This window comes from Montipora foliosa, chromosome 1 (genome assembly GCF_036669935.1).
Source record: "Montipora foliosa isolate CH-2021 chromosome 1, ASM3666993v2, whole genome shotgun sequence".
NCBI lineage: Eukaryota > Metazoa > Cnidaria > Anthozoa > Scleractinia > Acroporidae > Montipora > Montipora foliosa.
In genome coordinates, this window is record NC_090869.1 from 52,679,751 (window position 1) to 52,695,952 (window position 16,202).

The 16,202-nt window shown below is 41.0% G+C and overlaps 1 protein-coding gene across 1 annotated transcript in view; it reads right to left on the reverse strand.

Annotated features, from left to right (window-relative positions):
• Positions 1 to 1,293: 1,293 nt before the first annotated feature.
• Positions 1,294 to 16,202, reverse strand: part of LOC138000891 (isovaleryl-CoA dehydrogenase, mitochondrial-like) — a 24,850-nt gene continuing 9,941 nt past the window's right edge. Inside the window, exons 4-12 of the mRNA XM_068847562.1 lie at positions 11,999 to 12,168; positions 10,348 to 10,441; positions 8,197 to 8,333; positions 7,363 to 7,459; positions 7,143 to 7,236; positions 5,984 to 6,065; positions 5,776 to 5,880; positions 5,318 to 5,390; positions 1,294 to 2,285 (exon numbers count right to left, since the gene is read on the reverse strand). Of these exons, the coding sequence (XP_068703663.1) occupies positions 2,152 to 2,285; positions 5,318 to 5,390; positions 5,776 to 5,880; positions 5,984 to 6,065; positions 7,143 to 7,236; positions 7,363 to 7,459; positions 8,197 to 8,333; positions 10,348 to 10,441; positions 11,999 to 12,168 (986 nt within the window). The 3' untranslated portion in view covers positions 1,294 to 2,151. The remainder of the gene's footprint in view (positions 2,286 to 5,317; positions 5,391 to 5,775; positions 5,881 to 5,983; positions 6,066 to 7,142; positions 7,237 to 7,362; positions 7,460 to 8,196; positions 8,334 to 10,347; positions 10,442 to 11,998; positions 12,169 to 16,202) is intronic.

The window sequence follows — 16,202 nt, forward strand, 5'->3', positions numbered from 1 at the left end:
AAAAAGAAATGGTCCAAAAAATGTTCCAAAAAAAGTCCAACAGTCCAATGGTCCAGTTTATATTTTACCCCAGGCTGTGTGGTTGTAGCCGCTCTTGTTGAGGGCGTCTTGGTAGATTCCTTTACCTTTTTCAAAGGATTCCTTGTCGGAAGAAATTTGTGAATGAATTCCGGGATATTTTTTAGCATGGTTGGCGGATGATTGGATTTCTTGTGAATTTAATAGCATAATCACTTAAGCCTATAAGATTAGTTTTTAGCAGTTTACTGTAAATTGGTTGTCTTGTTTAACCGTTGCTATACATCCTAGCCAACGACAAATCGCTACCGCGTTTTAAAAAATAACTGTAAAACACCATGTATTCCTTCTTTCTGGTAGTTGCCTGATGATTGCTTCGTAAGAGGCATGAAACTCAGAGTAGCAAATAATGTTTTTGACCTAGCTCAAGTCTACGTCTCTATACATATACAATTAGATATACATGCTCCAATACTGTTGAGCACTCTCGAGGGCAAATCGGACATATCCAGTATAGATATACATATATATTGAACAACTATTCACCGAAGTGGAGGTGGCTAGTGGGGGATAGTATATTCTAAAACAGTGAGATAATATAGCACAAAAAGATGATTTAAATTCAATTATTTCTGCAAAGATTACAACATTTTCGGCCCCAAATTCCGCGCGAATTGCTCGGAGGTGAATAGCAAAGCATATCCAGAGTTTGAGTAGCCAATCAGCGCGTGAGTTCAACGCTATCCACTGTTTTAGTATATACTAATAATATTTAGTATATACCAAAACGGTGGATAGCGTTGAACTCGCCCCCTGATTGGCTCGTCAAACTCCGAATATCCTGTGCTATTTACAATGTCGGTGTCGGTTTTTGATTTTTTGAAAGAGTTTATCTCTGAATTTAATTTTTGACAAGATTTCCTTAGTAATCCACGGCTTGAAGGACAGCTTAGCCCTCTTTTTGGAAAATTTATAGTAGGGCAAGGATCCCTGAAAGATCCTCAAAGAATCCTCGAAGATCTGTTAGGATCTTGATAAAGATCCTTTCAAGATCAATCAAATGAGCCAGCCACCATGACAGCTTACTTAAATACGTTGATAACATATTTAAGGAAGCTCATCATACACAAAAACCAAGGGCACCAAAAGAGCAAATTATAAGCCAAAAGCTTTTGAGAGGCTTCTTGTAGTGTATAAAGACTGTCTAAAGGGATGTTTGGGTTATGCAGACGAATTGAACCTTGAACACGGGGTGAACTTTGAAATTCGATGAAACCGTTTCTATTTCAATTTATTTTTGGATGATTCATTCGCCTTATAAGTGTACTAGTTGAATCACTAAGGCATGAAGAAATGTTAGGACTGCAAAACACATCCTAATTCTCACAGAATGAAATACACAGTATTTATGCAATCTAGCAGCGGGTGGATGAAAAGACAATAAAAATCCAGAAATAATTTTCGAGTGGATAGCGACCGGTGAGTTGGCGTCGTCTCGCGCTCATCCAACCAATGAGGAACGACACACCAAGTTTTTATCTTGTTCACAGCTATTCCTTTTGGTCATCAACAAATCCACCTGTCCAAAAAAGAGAAGGCGCACTCCCGTTTATTGAAGCGAACGTTGGCCGTTAATTGAAACGTTTGTCACTTCAATTTCACGAGAGATATATTTTTGAATGTAATTAGAAACCACTCCAAATTACGCTCTAAGAGATGCCAGTCCACCCTGCCAGCAGACCCTTTCTTAACTCGACGAGAAAGAGAGGACTCTACAGAAATCGCGTCAAGTATTGAGTATGCGCAAGCCATTGCTTGGAGACAGTTTCAAACCCAGGTCAAGTCTCGATCGCACTCCTAGACGCATATTGATATCCGTACTGAAGGCGCGATTTTTGACCTTCGCCTTGTCAAGAATATGATGCGCGCGCTGCCTAAACCGGTTTGAACTTGGGCCGCGGTGACTTAAATAGACTTGACACGATTTCTGCAGAGCCTCTCTTGCTCGCCCTCTGGTGAGTTTTAGAGAGGCTCTGCTTGCAGGGTGATATCAGTCTAAACTGTGAAAGAAGCGAGCCAGTCTCTCCTTCCAAATGGTGTCCATCAGAAATTGGCGGTGCGCAAACCGGATGTTCATAGGAATTCCGAGTTGATTTTCTCGCCTATCAGCCATCTTCGTATTTCGCTTGTTCCAGCGCCAATCTCGTATAATTTGGCGTCTCTTAAAAATCTTCCAGTGGGGTAATCATTGATGTAGCCGTTTCCACCTTGATGGAGAAAAGAAAAACAAGAGAACCTGTAAAGGTGTCTTTGACAATACAACGCAAACCACAATGACTAAATGTTGAATTCCCCATCAGCGTGAGATAAAGGAAAGCGCTGACAAGCGGCTAATGGAGAGGCAGGGGCGGATACCAGCCCGACCCACGTACAATCCTGTATATTTCTCACTTTTCGAACCACAATAATGAAAAGAAGGCGTCATAATAAGACTTACTTCAGGAAAAAAAAAGTTCTTTAATTTATGGATAGGGACATTTTTGTCCAGATCCTGCTTGTTCAAAGGCCAGATTTAATCCGGTTGACAAGTCACTGTCCGGCAGTTTAAATCTGTTCAAAGATTTCAATCTTAACCATGAATATGGACACTCCGAGCACCTTTAAGTAGTCTGAAGAGTCTATGAAATCTTGGCCAACGTATGTATTCTTTTCCCGGCTGTTCAAAAGCCGATTAACGTTAATCCCAAATTAAAAATCAACCAGAGTTTATTTCTCTACTCCCAACTGCTGTTCAACGTTGATATTCGGTAAAACTATACATTAGAGAAAGTCAATCTTGGAAAACAAAAATAAGCAAAAGAAACTTTCACCAAAAAGTTTGAAAACATGAAACAAAAGTTTATGCTAATCCTGGAATAAGTTCATCGGCTTTCGAACAACTGGGCCCTGGCCTTTATTTTATACTATGGACAGTGACTTATCCACTGGATAAAGTTACTTGGCCTTTGAATAACAGAGGCCTGGACTGTAGAATGCGTTACGGAGGCTACATCACTACGGGTGACATTGCTAAGCATCTTCGCGGCTACGAGGCTATGCAGCTTAACACCTACGCAGTTACAAGTCAAGGTCAAATGGCTACGCGGCTACATGGCCATGTTAGCACGTGGCGAACGAGGAACATAACACGAGCTGGCGCTTGCTTAGGCTTATGAGTAAAACAACGAAGTATACAATTTACTAGTAGCAAGCTTCGTTTTTCTTTTCGGGAATTAAAGAACGATGCATAATATTGTGTCGGCTCAGCAAACCAGCATTTCCTTAACGTGCACCTTAACTCAAATATTCACAGTCTACAATATTGATCTCCCCACCAAAAGCAAACACGTTTTAGTATTCTTACCTCAAAATTTCGCTTTTTGTCTGCCGGGCAAGACGCGCAAAGTTATCAAAACTAGCAGTAATTTGGACCCACGACAGCGATGTGAGAGGTATGGGTCTATTCTCGATTTTACGTCACAAACTGCTTTGCAATGCAAAATTTCTTTAAAAACAGGAATGCAAAGCAGTTAGTGACGTCAAATCGAGAATAGACCCATGCCTCTCACATCACGGTCGTGGGTCCAAATTACTGCTAGTTTTGCCAAGCTTACGTGGCTTGCACGGCACAGAAAAAAGCGAAATTCTGGGTAACAATGGTGACATAATTATGTTTGCTTCAGACGGGGAGATTTATATTAGGAAGAAAAAAGATTTGAGTTTAAGTTCACTTTAAATTATTATCGATTGAGTATAATTTCAAAATGTAGAACAAGGCTCGTACTCTTTTATGCTCTTCAAATTCCATGACTGTCCATGACTTTTTCGATGACCTTCTCTAGCTTTCCATGACCTTAAGTTTAGCTGTCATGTAAGGAAATTTCGAAACTATCCTTATTTTAGGATATTTTCTGACATAACTCAGTTCAAATTTGAATAAACTAATCTCTGTCTGCCAAACTTCCGATTGTTTGATTGAAACTCGCATTTATTTCATTTTACAGTTGCTTCGACTACTGCAATGATTAACCTACCATATGTAATTACAATTTTCCGTGACTTTCCACGACCGACCAGAAAATGGCCTGGCCTGGAAATGAACTTCTTCAATTCCCTGACTTTCCAGGTTTTCCATGACCCGTATGAACCCTATTGAAGTGAGCCTCGCCCTTAACTGGACAATTTGAGAAATTGTCTTTTTCTTACACACACATAAAAAATTCAGGTTGCTCCAACGGGATTCGAACCAAGACCTCTGCGATGCCGGTGCAATGCTCTATCAACTGAGCTATGAAGCCACTCAGTTTGGAGCAGGCCAATTTTGCTGGGATCATTTGTTCCCGTGAAAGGACTTCGACGATGAATCAAAGAAATGTTAATATTTGAAGTGCGGGTTATCAGACGAAACGTAGAAGTGACGTTCGCACTTACCTGGGCAATTTAAGCAATTGTCTCTAATAGACATCTGAAAAATTCATGGGGCTTCAACAGGATTCGAACTCATGACCTCTGCAATGCAGATCCAATGCTCTACCAACTGAGCTATGAAGCCACACAGTTGGAAGCAAGTCAATTTGCTGTGGTCATGTGTTCGCGGGAGTCCCGCGAAAGGAATGATGAATGAAAGAAAAGTGTATTTGAAGTATGGGTTACAGACGAAAGATTTATTTTATTTTTTTCATTTTAATTCATTCGCCGCAATTCACGGAGTGGCAGGGGAGAGAAACAGAACTTTCGTCCCAATTGACACCTAACCCCTATATCCATAGATCAGAGAACAACACGGGGAACTCAATGCCATGCCCTACTATTCTCGAATAGTGTGTGGGTTCTTTAACGTCCTACAGAATTTATACCCTAGGGTTATGAGACGGGACCTCTGGCTTATAGTCCTTATCCGAGAAGACTTGGAAGTCTAACCATTCGCAGATGTCGTTACAAAGGCAGCACTTTCTTCTTAGTTCAACTGATCCTCGCACTTCAACTGGGCGATTTGAGCAATCGTCATTCTGTGAAACCACACAAATTTAGGCCGCTTCAACAGGATCCGAACCCATGACCTCTGCGATGACGGTGCAATGCTCTGCCAACTGTGCTACACCGCATCGCAGAGGTCATGGGTTCGAATTCTGTTAAAGCCACCTTAAATTTTCAGGTAGCTTCGTAGTGACAATTGCTCAGATCGTCTAGCCGAGTGCGAGGATCACTACAAGTTTTGCAATGCATTTCTCTCGACAGAGAGTCTTTAACACAGACTTACCAAGAATTTGAATGGCATCAAGCGCAACTTGTGTCGCATTTTCAGCCGCGTACAAAATCACGCCAGCACAGTCCTGCCAATCCAAAAGTAGAAATGTCCTTAATGAACATCCCAATGAATTGAGTAACTCTTCAAACTATGCACCAACCAAGCCAAAGAAATGCATATATGGGCAATAAGCGATTACGATAAAAACGATGGAACAAGAACTCCCAGACTCATCGCGAAATACTGAAGCATCGCTTCCCTTCAGTTTAGTGGGAATACTGATTTAATATACTGGGACGAGACCGTTTCCAATTTGTAGCTTGAATCCTGCTGGGACAGAAGCAAACAACAAGATAGATATGTGTAGTCTACGAAGAGAACAAGCAGTGTACATTGTAGAACCTAAACCCATGTTTACGACAGCAGTGGAGTGCCTTTTATGTTGAAAGTTTAGCCATCTAACATTATACCTTAGTGTTCACATGTCCAGTATCACAAGAACGAGCCACTGAATACACATAACTTCTGCATGCACTCAGGCGTGTGTACATGTCCGCCATTTTAGCTTGAACTAGCTGAAGGTAAAAGGTGATACGTTTGCGGTTTCAATACTACGAATTTTATCTGATACTCTAATGTGTTGACCAACAACAACAACAACAACAACAACAACAAAACCTGATGTTCACCAATCTTTTTCCCAAAAGCATCACGGATATGTGCATAAGGGAATGCCACATCAATACAGGCTTGCATTAACCTGAAGACAGGGGAGGACTATAAGTCATTGAAAACAAACTGCTGGTAACTAAAAGCCTCAATAAAAAGAGTTGAGGCCTTTCTCAATTTTTGTCCTTTTGGGACCATGACCACAAAATAAGACCAACAATATCCCTTCTCTCCCACCCCACCTGAACATTGCCCAATAACAATTAAGCCACCCTGACGTCAATAAAAAACTTTGAAGTCAGGGGCACTTTGAACAAGCTACGCAACAAAGGTGAAACAAAAAAACCCTTTTCTTCTCAGATCCATTCTGGACACAACTGAACTTGATGGGGTTGTGACCGTTATTTGCAATCCTCTGTCAAATTCCGTGTCCAGTTTTTTTCTCACAAGTAAATGTTATTTTTACGGCTTCCTCTCTCTCTCTCTCCCCACCCCCAGAATAATTTTGAGACACGGCTGGGTTATTTGCAATACCAACACTTCAACACTTCTTCCTGAGCAACTGCACCTCCCACCGCTGCGACCCTGGTTCAACCCTGGCCTCGGCCATGAGGTCACATGTGGGCTGAGTTGCTGGCAGATGATCTAAATCCGACTCCAAGGGTTTTTCTCCAGGTACTCCTCCCTCATGAAAAGCAAGCCTCAGCCAATTACATCCAGCTGCCGACGGATACCCTTGATAGGGGTTGTAAGATAGGGGTTGTAACACGCTCCTAATAACAGGGTTAAGTATATATTACAGGTGTTAAGTTAGTTTTCTTTTTCATTTCAATAATAGTATTTCTTGTAGACTGTTAGTTAGCTTCCCTTGTTTGGTAATTTAGCATTTTGTATTTCAATGTAGTTTTTTTTTTCTCGATAAATAATATTTTTATAGGATCATCAGCCATATTTTTTTTCCTTCAAATGAACTTGTAAAATAGAGTTGACTTCCCAAAGGAATCTTCCTCTCGTTCAACATGGATGCCATAATGGCACACCCTACGAGAATTCACCTTGTATTGGCACAAATGCAAACTTTTTACAGTATAAAATTAATAAACTAAGGGGTAACTGCTCTTTTTAAAACCAATTCACAGAAACAAAATGTTTCTAAGAAGCGACATACCCAACAGGTCCAGCTGCCAGGATTAATCTCTCCAGATCTAATCCACTCATGAGGACATACACACCTTTGCCCTCCCCTCCCATGACATTGGCAGCTGAAACAACAAACAAGACAAAACGAAAATTCTATTGCTAACATTGTCACATGCTGATTACACAATCTACATTTTTTGTTTGCAGAAACACTGCTAGGGCAAATTTAAGTACAATGTAAGTTGTACCTGGTACTCTGCAGTCCTCAAAGACAAGTTCACAAGTGTTGGATCCTCGCATGCCTAGTTTATCAAGTTTCTGGCTTGTAGAGAAGCCCTCCATGCCCTAAAAGAGACAAGCTGGGTCTGAATTAAAGTGCCCTTGTGACCTAAAAATCAATTCATATTTTTGTTTGGATTTCAAAACTATGTTAACAAAACAATAAGTGACCCACGTTTTAAGCCTTGATTTCAAAAAAGATAGCTCTTTATTTTAACTGTTGTTTTCCTATTTAATGGTCCGCCATTACAAACATTATGTTCTTGAGAGAGCTGGATCGAGGAGAAAATGACGTCAAAGGCTCACGAGTTTAAGAATGCAATGTGTTTGTACGCAGCAGAATTAATATGCAGCACGGGGGTTTTGGGCTTTCAGACTTTTAAACTCACGCTTTGCATATATAATAAGCTGCGTTCACATGCTGAAATTTTAAGCTAGTAAACCTCTGACGTCACTTTTCCCTGGATCCAACCCTGTGAGGTCCAATCGGTCAGTTTTGAACGTGAGTAATGGCGGACCGTGAAATCCAAAACTTACGCTCAAAGTAAACGGCCTTTGGATAAAAATCAAAACTCAAATTTTTGCCAGTCAGGTGTTAAGCAAACACACTTTCAAAATCTGAAGGAAAAAAGGAAGTGTTTTTTTTGATCACAGGGGCACTTTAAAGGAAGAGCACACAACAACGTTTTAGGGGCTATACAAATTTTAATCAGTCATATAAAATAATGTCACCCACAAAATTCCCGTTATACAGTGCAGTACTTTATGTGAAAGTTTTTGTGCAAGCAAGTATGATGGCATGCCTTTTCAATTAGGAAACATGTAATTCCATGCTGTGGCTTGGGCGTTTTCAAATCTGTTTTAGCATAAACCACTAGAACATCGGCATCAGGGCCATTTGTAATCCACATCTTTGTACCATTAAGGACATAATAATCACCTACAATAAGAAAAAAAAGCAGTTTTTTATAAAGTGCCAAACTAAAGTTCAATTACCGGTACTTTGCTCTTTTATTGCTTCGCGTTTTCATCGGGAGGCTAGAATCTGTGGTGCTTCACAACAGAAAATACTTTGGTTTTGTGACGCACCTTACAGCAGGGGAAGCAGAGAGCGAGGGGAGGAGAAAATCGCCCCACTTTTTTCCTCTGGTGTTTCCCCATCCCCTCACACTTCTATGATCCATAATAAAACCTTGCCCCCCCCCCCCCCCCCCACTTTCAAACATACATGTACTCTGCGGCCCCTGTACAGTGATCATGGATACCCCCTCACTGGAGCTGCAATTGTTATTAATGTTCCTGCCTGTTGCATTTTGTTCCCGTAAGTTTTTTACTGTCCTTAGGGCTCCTTTTATTTTTTTGAGTGGACCTTCAATAAGCGCTTAAAGGGTTGAGACACTTTCCCTTTTAAGGAATCTAGGACAAATCCCTCCCCTAAATCCATCTAACCCCCTCCCTCCCCACCAAACAATGTTGTTTTCTTAACACCAACTCTTCCTTTTTCCATTACCAACATTGAAGAGGGGAGGCGGGGGAAGAGCAAGTGGAAAATGTAACGTTAAGGTGATTTTTCTCTAATTGTTGTCTTCCCAGTTCAGTGTCTTAACTATTTTTGTCGCTTATTGTCTGAAGAAGTCTGATGTCGTTTGTGCGGTACGGTTCCTTTTATATTAATTTCGAAACACAGATTATAAAATAACTTGTTAGTGAAGTAATTTCGTAGCTACAATTGTAGGTATTCTCTTGGATTGGACGAGTAACCACGAGTAACCACTATAAAAAAGAAAGTAACAATATGTTCTTTCTTTATTTGTGGTTACTCGTCCAATCTTCGAGAATACCTAGCTTAATGCTAAGTTATAGCTTCGAAATACATGAAGTATACTCCTTGAAGATCTTTTATTCTTTCATCATAGCCGAATGCGTGACAATGTCACGCTAAAGTTTTATTTAAACGACGAAATGCTTGGTATTAAAGCCGGTTACACATGAGCAAGTTTTTATTGACAAGTTCTGACTTGGCAAATTTTATTTGCTAGTGTGTAAAGAATAACATGTCTTGATTTTTCCTTGACAAGTGCACTTGTTCAAAAGCTAGCATGCCCTTGTCAAGGGAAAATATTGACAAATTGCAGAACTTGCCTGTCTGTACGGCTTGCCCGGAAAATTGAGAAGTTGCGGGCGCACAGCGGTCTTGTTCTTGTGATAACTAACTGCAATGGCGCCGATCAATGGTGCCACGTGCTTTGTCTTTTTGTCATCCGCTGTGTAATTGTTTTGCTGGCTACAGTGAAAACTTGTCAAAGAAAACTTGTTAATTCGTTCACACCAGCAAATACGACTTGTCAAGGCAAAACTCGTCAAAGAAAATTTGTCGTTCATACACATGAGCACATGAACATTGTCAATGACACTTGTCAAGGAAAACTTGCTCATGTGTAACGGGCTTAAGCAGCCAATAATCTCTTATGTCCATATTCCTCCTAGCTGCTTTCTACTTTGTTCTCATGATTTAGCACCATGGATTGAACATAATACAGGGGCACCCAATGAAGGCGTTCCTGAAAAAAAGTCTGTATTCAGCTGGCTGTCATTAATTTTCATACTCTTTTTCTGGGAAACTTTGAAATTAATATTTTTAGCATTTCAATCCGTGCTGGCTGGATGAGAACAGAAACTGGGGGAGACTGAAGGAGAACTCGTTCACGAGAAGCTTACAGTTGGTTCAACTTATGTCATGTAGAGAAAAGAAACCTGTTTTGACCGCTTGGCAAGCGGTTTCAATTCACGATGTTCTACAGTGACACAAAGTCGGCTGGGTCAGGAATGCCCCCAGACCCCCCTAGGTAGCTCGCGCCTTGCAGCACCCAACAATGTAACGTACAGTGCTTTCAGAAAGATGTCCGCTGCTAGATAAAACTGTCGAAAACCCGGAGAATGTAGTTTCCCCTTACCCCTTTCATCAGCTCTAATTTTCATGGATACAACATCAGATCCTGCAGTTGCTTCACTCATTGCCAACGCTCCCATATATTCACCAGATATTAACTGTTTTGGAGCATTAGAAACAAAAAGAGATTATACCACTTGTATCTCCAATAATATCTCCACAGAGGGACTTAAACAACCTGCAACTTAATAACAGCCAAAACACCCTTCTTTGTAAACCGTATCATATAAAGTGTGCAGCTTGTATAGTGTACACGGCTATTAACTTTTACAGAAAGCAACAACTCAGATTAAGAAAAAGCTGGACTTGGTCAACCGTTCACCTATTTACAAAGTAGGTGAAGTTGAATTTTGGTGCACTGATAACAAATCCATTCAAGAGTGCTTAGCATCAATGTACGTAACAAATACAGTGTATGTAACCCAGCACCCCAACCAAAGGACCATCTCATCTCCTCCAAAGGCAGGAGTCAGTCAGAGCAAATGAGCGAGAAAGAGAAGCAAAAAAAATGAAATACAGCTGTATGTACAGGTAATATTTACTGTAGATTTATGCTAAAATTTATGTTAAAATTTCATACATGTAGATTGTTTAAAATACATGTAATAGTATATGTAATCCTGGCCCCAGTTGCTCAAACGATGGATAGCGCTATCCGCCGGATAAATCACTATCCACTGGATAACTCAATCGATTTTGCTAGTGTTTATCCAGTGGATAGTGATTTATCCAGTGGATAGCGTTATCCACCCTTTGAACAACGGACCTGAGGCCCCAGTTGTTCAAACGATGGATAGCGCTATTCCGCCGGATAAATCACTATCCACGGGATAACTCAATAGTTTTTGCTAGTGTTTATCCGCTGGATAATAATTTATCTGGTGGATAGCGCTATCCATCATTTGAACAACTGGGGCCAGACGTTCAAGAAAATGGGATAAAATACATCCCACAGTACATGTAGATAGATATTCACTAAAAGCGTCTGTAACTTACACATCAACTTCCTCTGAGTCGGTAACTTGACACTATTGTTAAAAAATTGGCGTGTGTTGCGTACGTGCGGTAGTGCAGTAACAAAGGGCTGTATTCCTTAATTGTCAACTGAGCTGTGTTTTGTCTTCCAGGAGATTCAAGTCATCTTTGCATAATATGTAGCTATTTACTCTCCTAGACGAGGTTACTTATCACCAGGTAATTCCAGCGTTTTGGAAATAGCAGCCGATTTACTATTCATCAGCGTCACAAACTATTGCCGATTTTGGGGCTCATTTTGTTGAAACTCAAGCACGCTTCCAACCGTAATTTATGCACACGTTGTGGGCCTATTACAACCCGGTGACATAGTGTGTCGTGCACTGACAGTGCACTACCACAAAAAGTCATTAGTGCTCATTTGACAAGTGACTAGCTATAGATCAGTCAGTTGAGTGGTAACTAGTCACCATGCAGCAGATAATTTTCCCTGTACATTCACAATACAGAAACTTACATGTAGGTCCGGCATGATGTTTTATAAAAAAAAAAAACAATGTGTATGCATTTTTTTACAAAGCACTCCTTTTTCATCCATTTCTGACACTTTGACTGACAAAGAGATTTAACTTAACGTGAACCACAATTTCACACAGACATGAACAAAGATTTGACCTAACCTTTGGCAGGTACTTCTCCTTTTGTTCTTCAGATCCATTTCGAACAATTTGATTGACACAAAGATTTGAATGTGCACCATAACTTAATGCAATGGCTCCAGAGGATCTGCTCATCTCTTCAATCACAATGCAATGGTCCAGATATCCAAGGCCAGATCCTCCATATTTTTCTGAAGAGAGATATTGTTCACACACACAATACTGTGCACACACTTCTAACGACTCAGTAAACAGTGTAACTGTTAAGGTAGCATCCCACCCCAAATGTGACCATTGTGGGGAAAAAATATTTTACGATAGCAAGATAGAACTTGTCCTTGTTTAAAACAAAATATTCGAAAAATATTGTTTCTACAAGAAGTTATGGACAAAATAGTGTTTTCTGCACTAATTGCCTTTAATGGAATGTTGACAAGTCACTGTGGCAATCTGTCAACACATCATTATCACGTTACATACCATCCTTGCTTCGACACGGCCAGACCACGCAATAATATTTTCGCGCTGATGCCATGTCATCCAGAAAAAAAGCGAAAGCGATCGAGCTGCTCTTTTGCACCAAAGAAATCGGAAAAAGAAAACAAGGAAATAATTGTTTTGACAAGGATTGGGCCGACAAATTTGGTGCTAGCGACAAAGGGTCCTCTTATAAGCGGGCACGAGTTCGAGGAAGGACAGGATTTGGAGGCGGCAACGCCGGATAGTTTATTCAAGCCATATGAAGCTTTTACCAAAGACTGTGCAAGGCAGCGTTGACGACGACGAGGTAAAAGAGTCCAAAGAAATCAACGGAGAGTGAGGGAGAGATGAAAGCTGTCAAAAGTTACGCGGAAAAACAATTGTTTCGGGCGAAACACTCCTTCAAAATTTGGATCGGGCTGTTATGTGTCCTGTTTGTCATGCCGACGTGACGTTAAAGAGGTCATTACACAATCGAGACTGCAAAAGTGGACTTGGTTCCACCTCGAAAATCAGCTTCCCGAATGAAGAATGCCCGGGTAAAGCAACGAACGTGCCTTTTAATACAACGGCCAGACCAAAAGGCTTTGAAATCAATCGGGCTTCTGTTTTGGCATTCCGAACAATCGGACGTGGGCATGCTGCTGCTTCAAAAGCGTTTAGTTTTCTGGGTCTAAAGCCCATTAATGATAGATATTGGACTGATCACACCACAAGAATCGATGAAGAAGACAACAAAGCCCTCCAGAGGAAGCTTGAGAATTTAAGTTTGCCTCAGAGGAAATCAACTGCAGCGGTGACGAATTGCCCAATGTTATCGTGGATGCTGGCGTGACAATCTATGCCTCTTGGAGTTCGCGCAGATGGTCGGCTACCGATGCAGTTGTTGCAGCCATCTCTGTCGACACCGGTAAAGTCGTAGATGTAGTACATCTTTGCAGTTCATGCACAGAGTGTAAGAAAATAGAACAAAAAAGGCAATATGGGCAGCAGATCAGCTGTTTGGAGTATCTGTCTGCTGTTATCGTGCATGGAAATAATTGCTATCTCAATCACGAGGGCAGCTCAACGGTAAGCTGTATCTGTGAAAACATACCTACAAGTCAAGAGGTAAACCCACAAGAAATGGCTATGAACTTTGGCCTTCCACCTCCGGAACAGCTTGATTTAAGCGGCGGTAATATCTCCGAAAATTGGAAGAAGTTCAAACAGAAGTTTACTAATTATGAAATTGCCACTGGACTAAACAAGAAAAAAAGTGCGACTATAGTGGTCACGCTGCTAACAGTCATCAGCAATGATGCTATCGATGTTTTCAACACGATAACGTGGAATGCAGAAAGTGATGACACAAAGATTGACAAGGTATTACAGAAATTTGAAGAACACTGTGAACCAAAAAAGACTATTAGTTACAAAAAGATACAAGTTCTTCTCAAGGGCTCAAGACAGCGGTAAAACTATCGACCAATATGTGACTGTACTTAGAAAATTGAGTGAAACCTGTGAATTTGGAACACTAAGGAACTCTTTTATCAAAGATCGAATTGTGCTTGGTATAAATGATTGCAAGACAAGGGAAAGATTGCTCAGAGTACAAGAACTGACCCGTGGTTAGATCAGTGAAAATGATAGAAAAGCAACTTCAAGAACTGGAAAGTGACTCATCAGTACATAGTATTGGCAAGGAGAAGAGCAAATCAGTCTTCAAGAGGCAGCTCTCAGACAAGGAGGAAAAACCACCTCCAAACAAGATGTTTAATCGCAGGAATTGCGGAACAAGACATGGTGCGAGAGAATGCCTCACGTATGGAAAAACGTGCCACAATTGCCAGAGATAAGCATCATTTCCAAAGTATGTGCAGGTCACGAAAGAAAGTTCATGGGCTTGAAGAAGAAACCAAAGAACACCACTGCAACGCAAACCTGTTTGTTGGAGCCATCACCACCAAGGTTGAAGTTCAAAATGATGAATGTTATGTGACGTTGCCAGTGCAAGGGCATGTTACACAACTTAAGCTAGACACAGGAATTCAAGTCAACATCTTACCTGTCAGAGAACTCAAGAAGATAACTGGAAGCAACCCATGCATGGATTGGTGTACACACAAACTAGTCAGCTACTCTGACGACAAGCTAACAGTTCTTGGCACGGCAAAACTGCCCGTGGAGTACAAAGCAAATGTAGAGAAAGAGCTGATGTTCCACATAGTTGACACAAATCAACCAGGATTACTGGGACTCACGTCGTCTCAAGACCTGGGTTTAATGAAAGTGGTGGTGACTGACGCACAGGAGGAACGATCCAAACTAGATGCTGATGTGAAAAGTGATAAATCCCCAGAGCAATTGAAAGAAGAAGTCATGTAGAAGTATGCAAACGTTTTTAATGGATTGGGCCGTTTGGAGAAACCTTACCACATCGAAGTAGACCCCACAGTGACGCCGGTTGTGAACCCTGCCAGAACGATACCAGCAGCTCTAAGAGACAGGGTAAAGACAGAGTTGGAAGACATGGAGAAACGTGGAGTTATTCGTAGAGTAGAGGAACCCACCGACTGGGTGAGTTCTACGGCCATCATTCAAAAGCCTGACGGACGTTTGCGCATCTGTTTGGATCCCAGACATCTGCACAAAGCCATTAAAAGAGAACACTTCCAACTCCCCACCATTGAGAATATTACCACACGAATGGCAAATGCAAAATGGTTCAACAAATTAGATGCAAAGCGACGCTATTGGCATATACCCTTGGATGAAGGAAGTCAGCTGCTGATCACTTTCAATACACCATTTGGACGGTTCTGCTATCAGGTCACTCCTTTTGGCATCAAATCTGCCCAGTCTTCCAAAAGCGCATGAGACAACACTTCAGTGATTTAGAAGGAGTTGAAACTGACATAGATGACATCATACTGCATGCAGAAACAGAAGTCAAGCATGATCAGCGTCTACACTCAGTCTTGGAACGCTGTGAAAAGATCAACTTAAGTTGACTTCTTCAAGTGAAAAGAGGTTACATATATTGGTCAGAAACTCACACAAGATGGAATCAAAGCTGACGACAACAAAGTCCGTGCCATCATAGTTAATAGAGGGGAATGGTTATGAAACCCGTCAAATTTCTTTGTTGTAGGTTTTTGTTTTCTTTTTTGGCCTTGACCGTGCACAAAACACAATAGTTGTTAACTCCGTACTGAGTAACTAACCAATAGAAACGTGTTGGTTACGTAATTCATGCATAGTGTATGAGTTCAAAACAAAAGATTGTGCAAGGTCATGGACTTTCCAACCTAAATCTTGGCATCTTTGTTTGCTCATTTGATGTTTGCCGAGCTTCCAAACCATCCCCCTCTATTAACTATGGTGCCATTAACGAGATGCCAGCAGCATGTGACAAAAAGGAAGTTGACAGACTTCTTGGAACAGTTAATTATTTAGGAAAGTTTATTCCCAATTTGGCAACAGTCGCTGAACCCATTAGAATTTTCCTAAGAAAGGACACTGAATTTGAGTGGTCGTATGAACAAGTCCAAGCATTTCGATAGATTAAAGCAAAATAATCCTTAGCAAAGATGGAGGTCCAGTTCTACGGTTTTTTGATTTAAGAATGCCTGTCACAATCAGCTGTGATGCCTCATCAACTGGGCTAGGGGCAGTGTTACTCCAAGATGGATTTCCAGTAGCCTATGCTTCAAGATCTTTACCTGAGGCAGAATCAAGATATGCCCAAATAGGAAAAGAA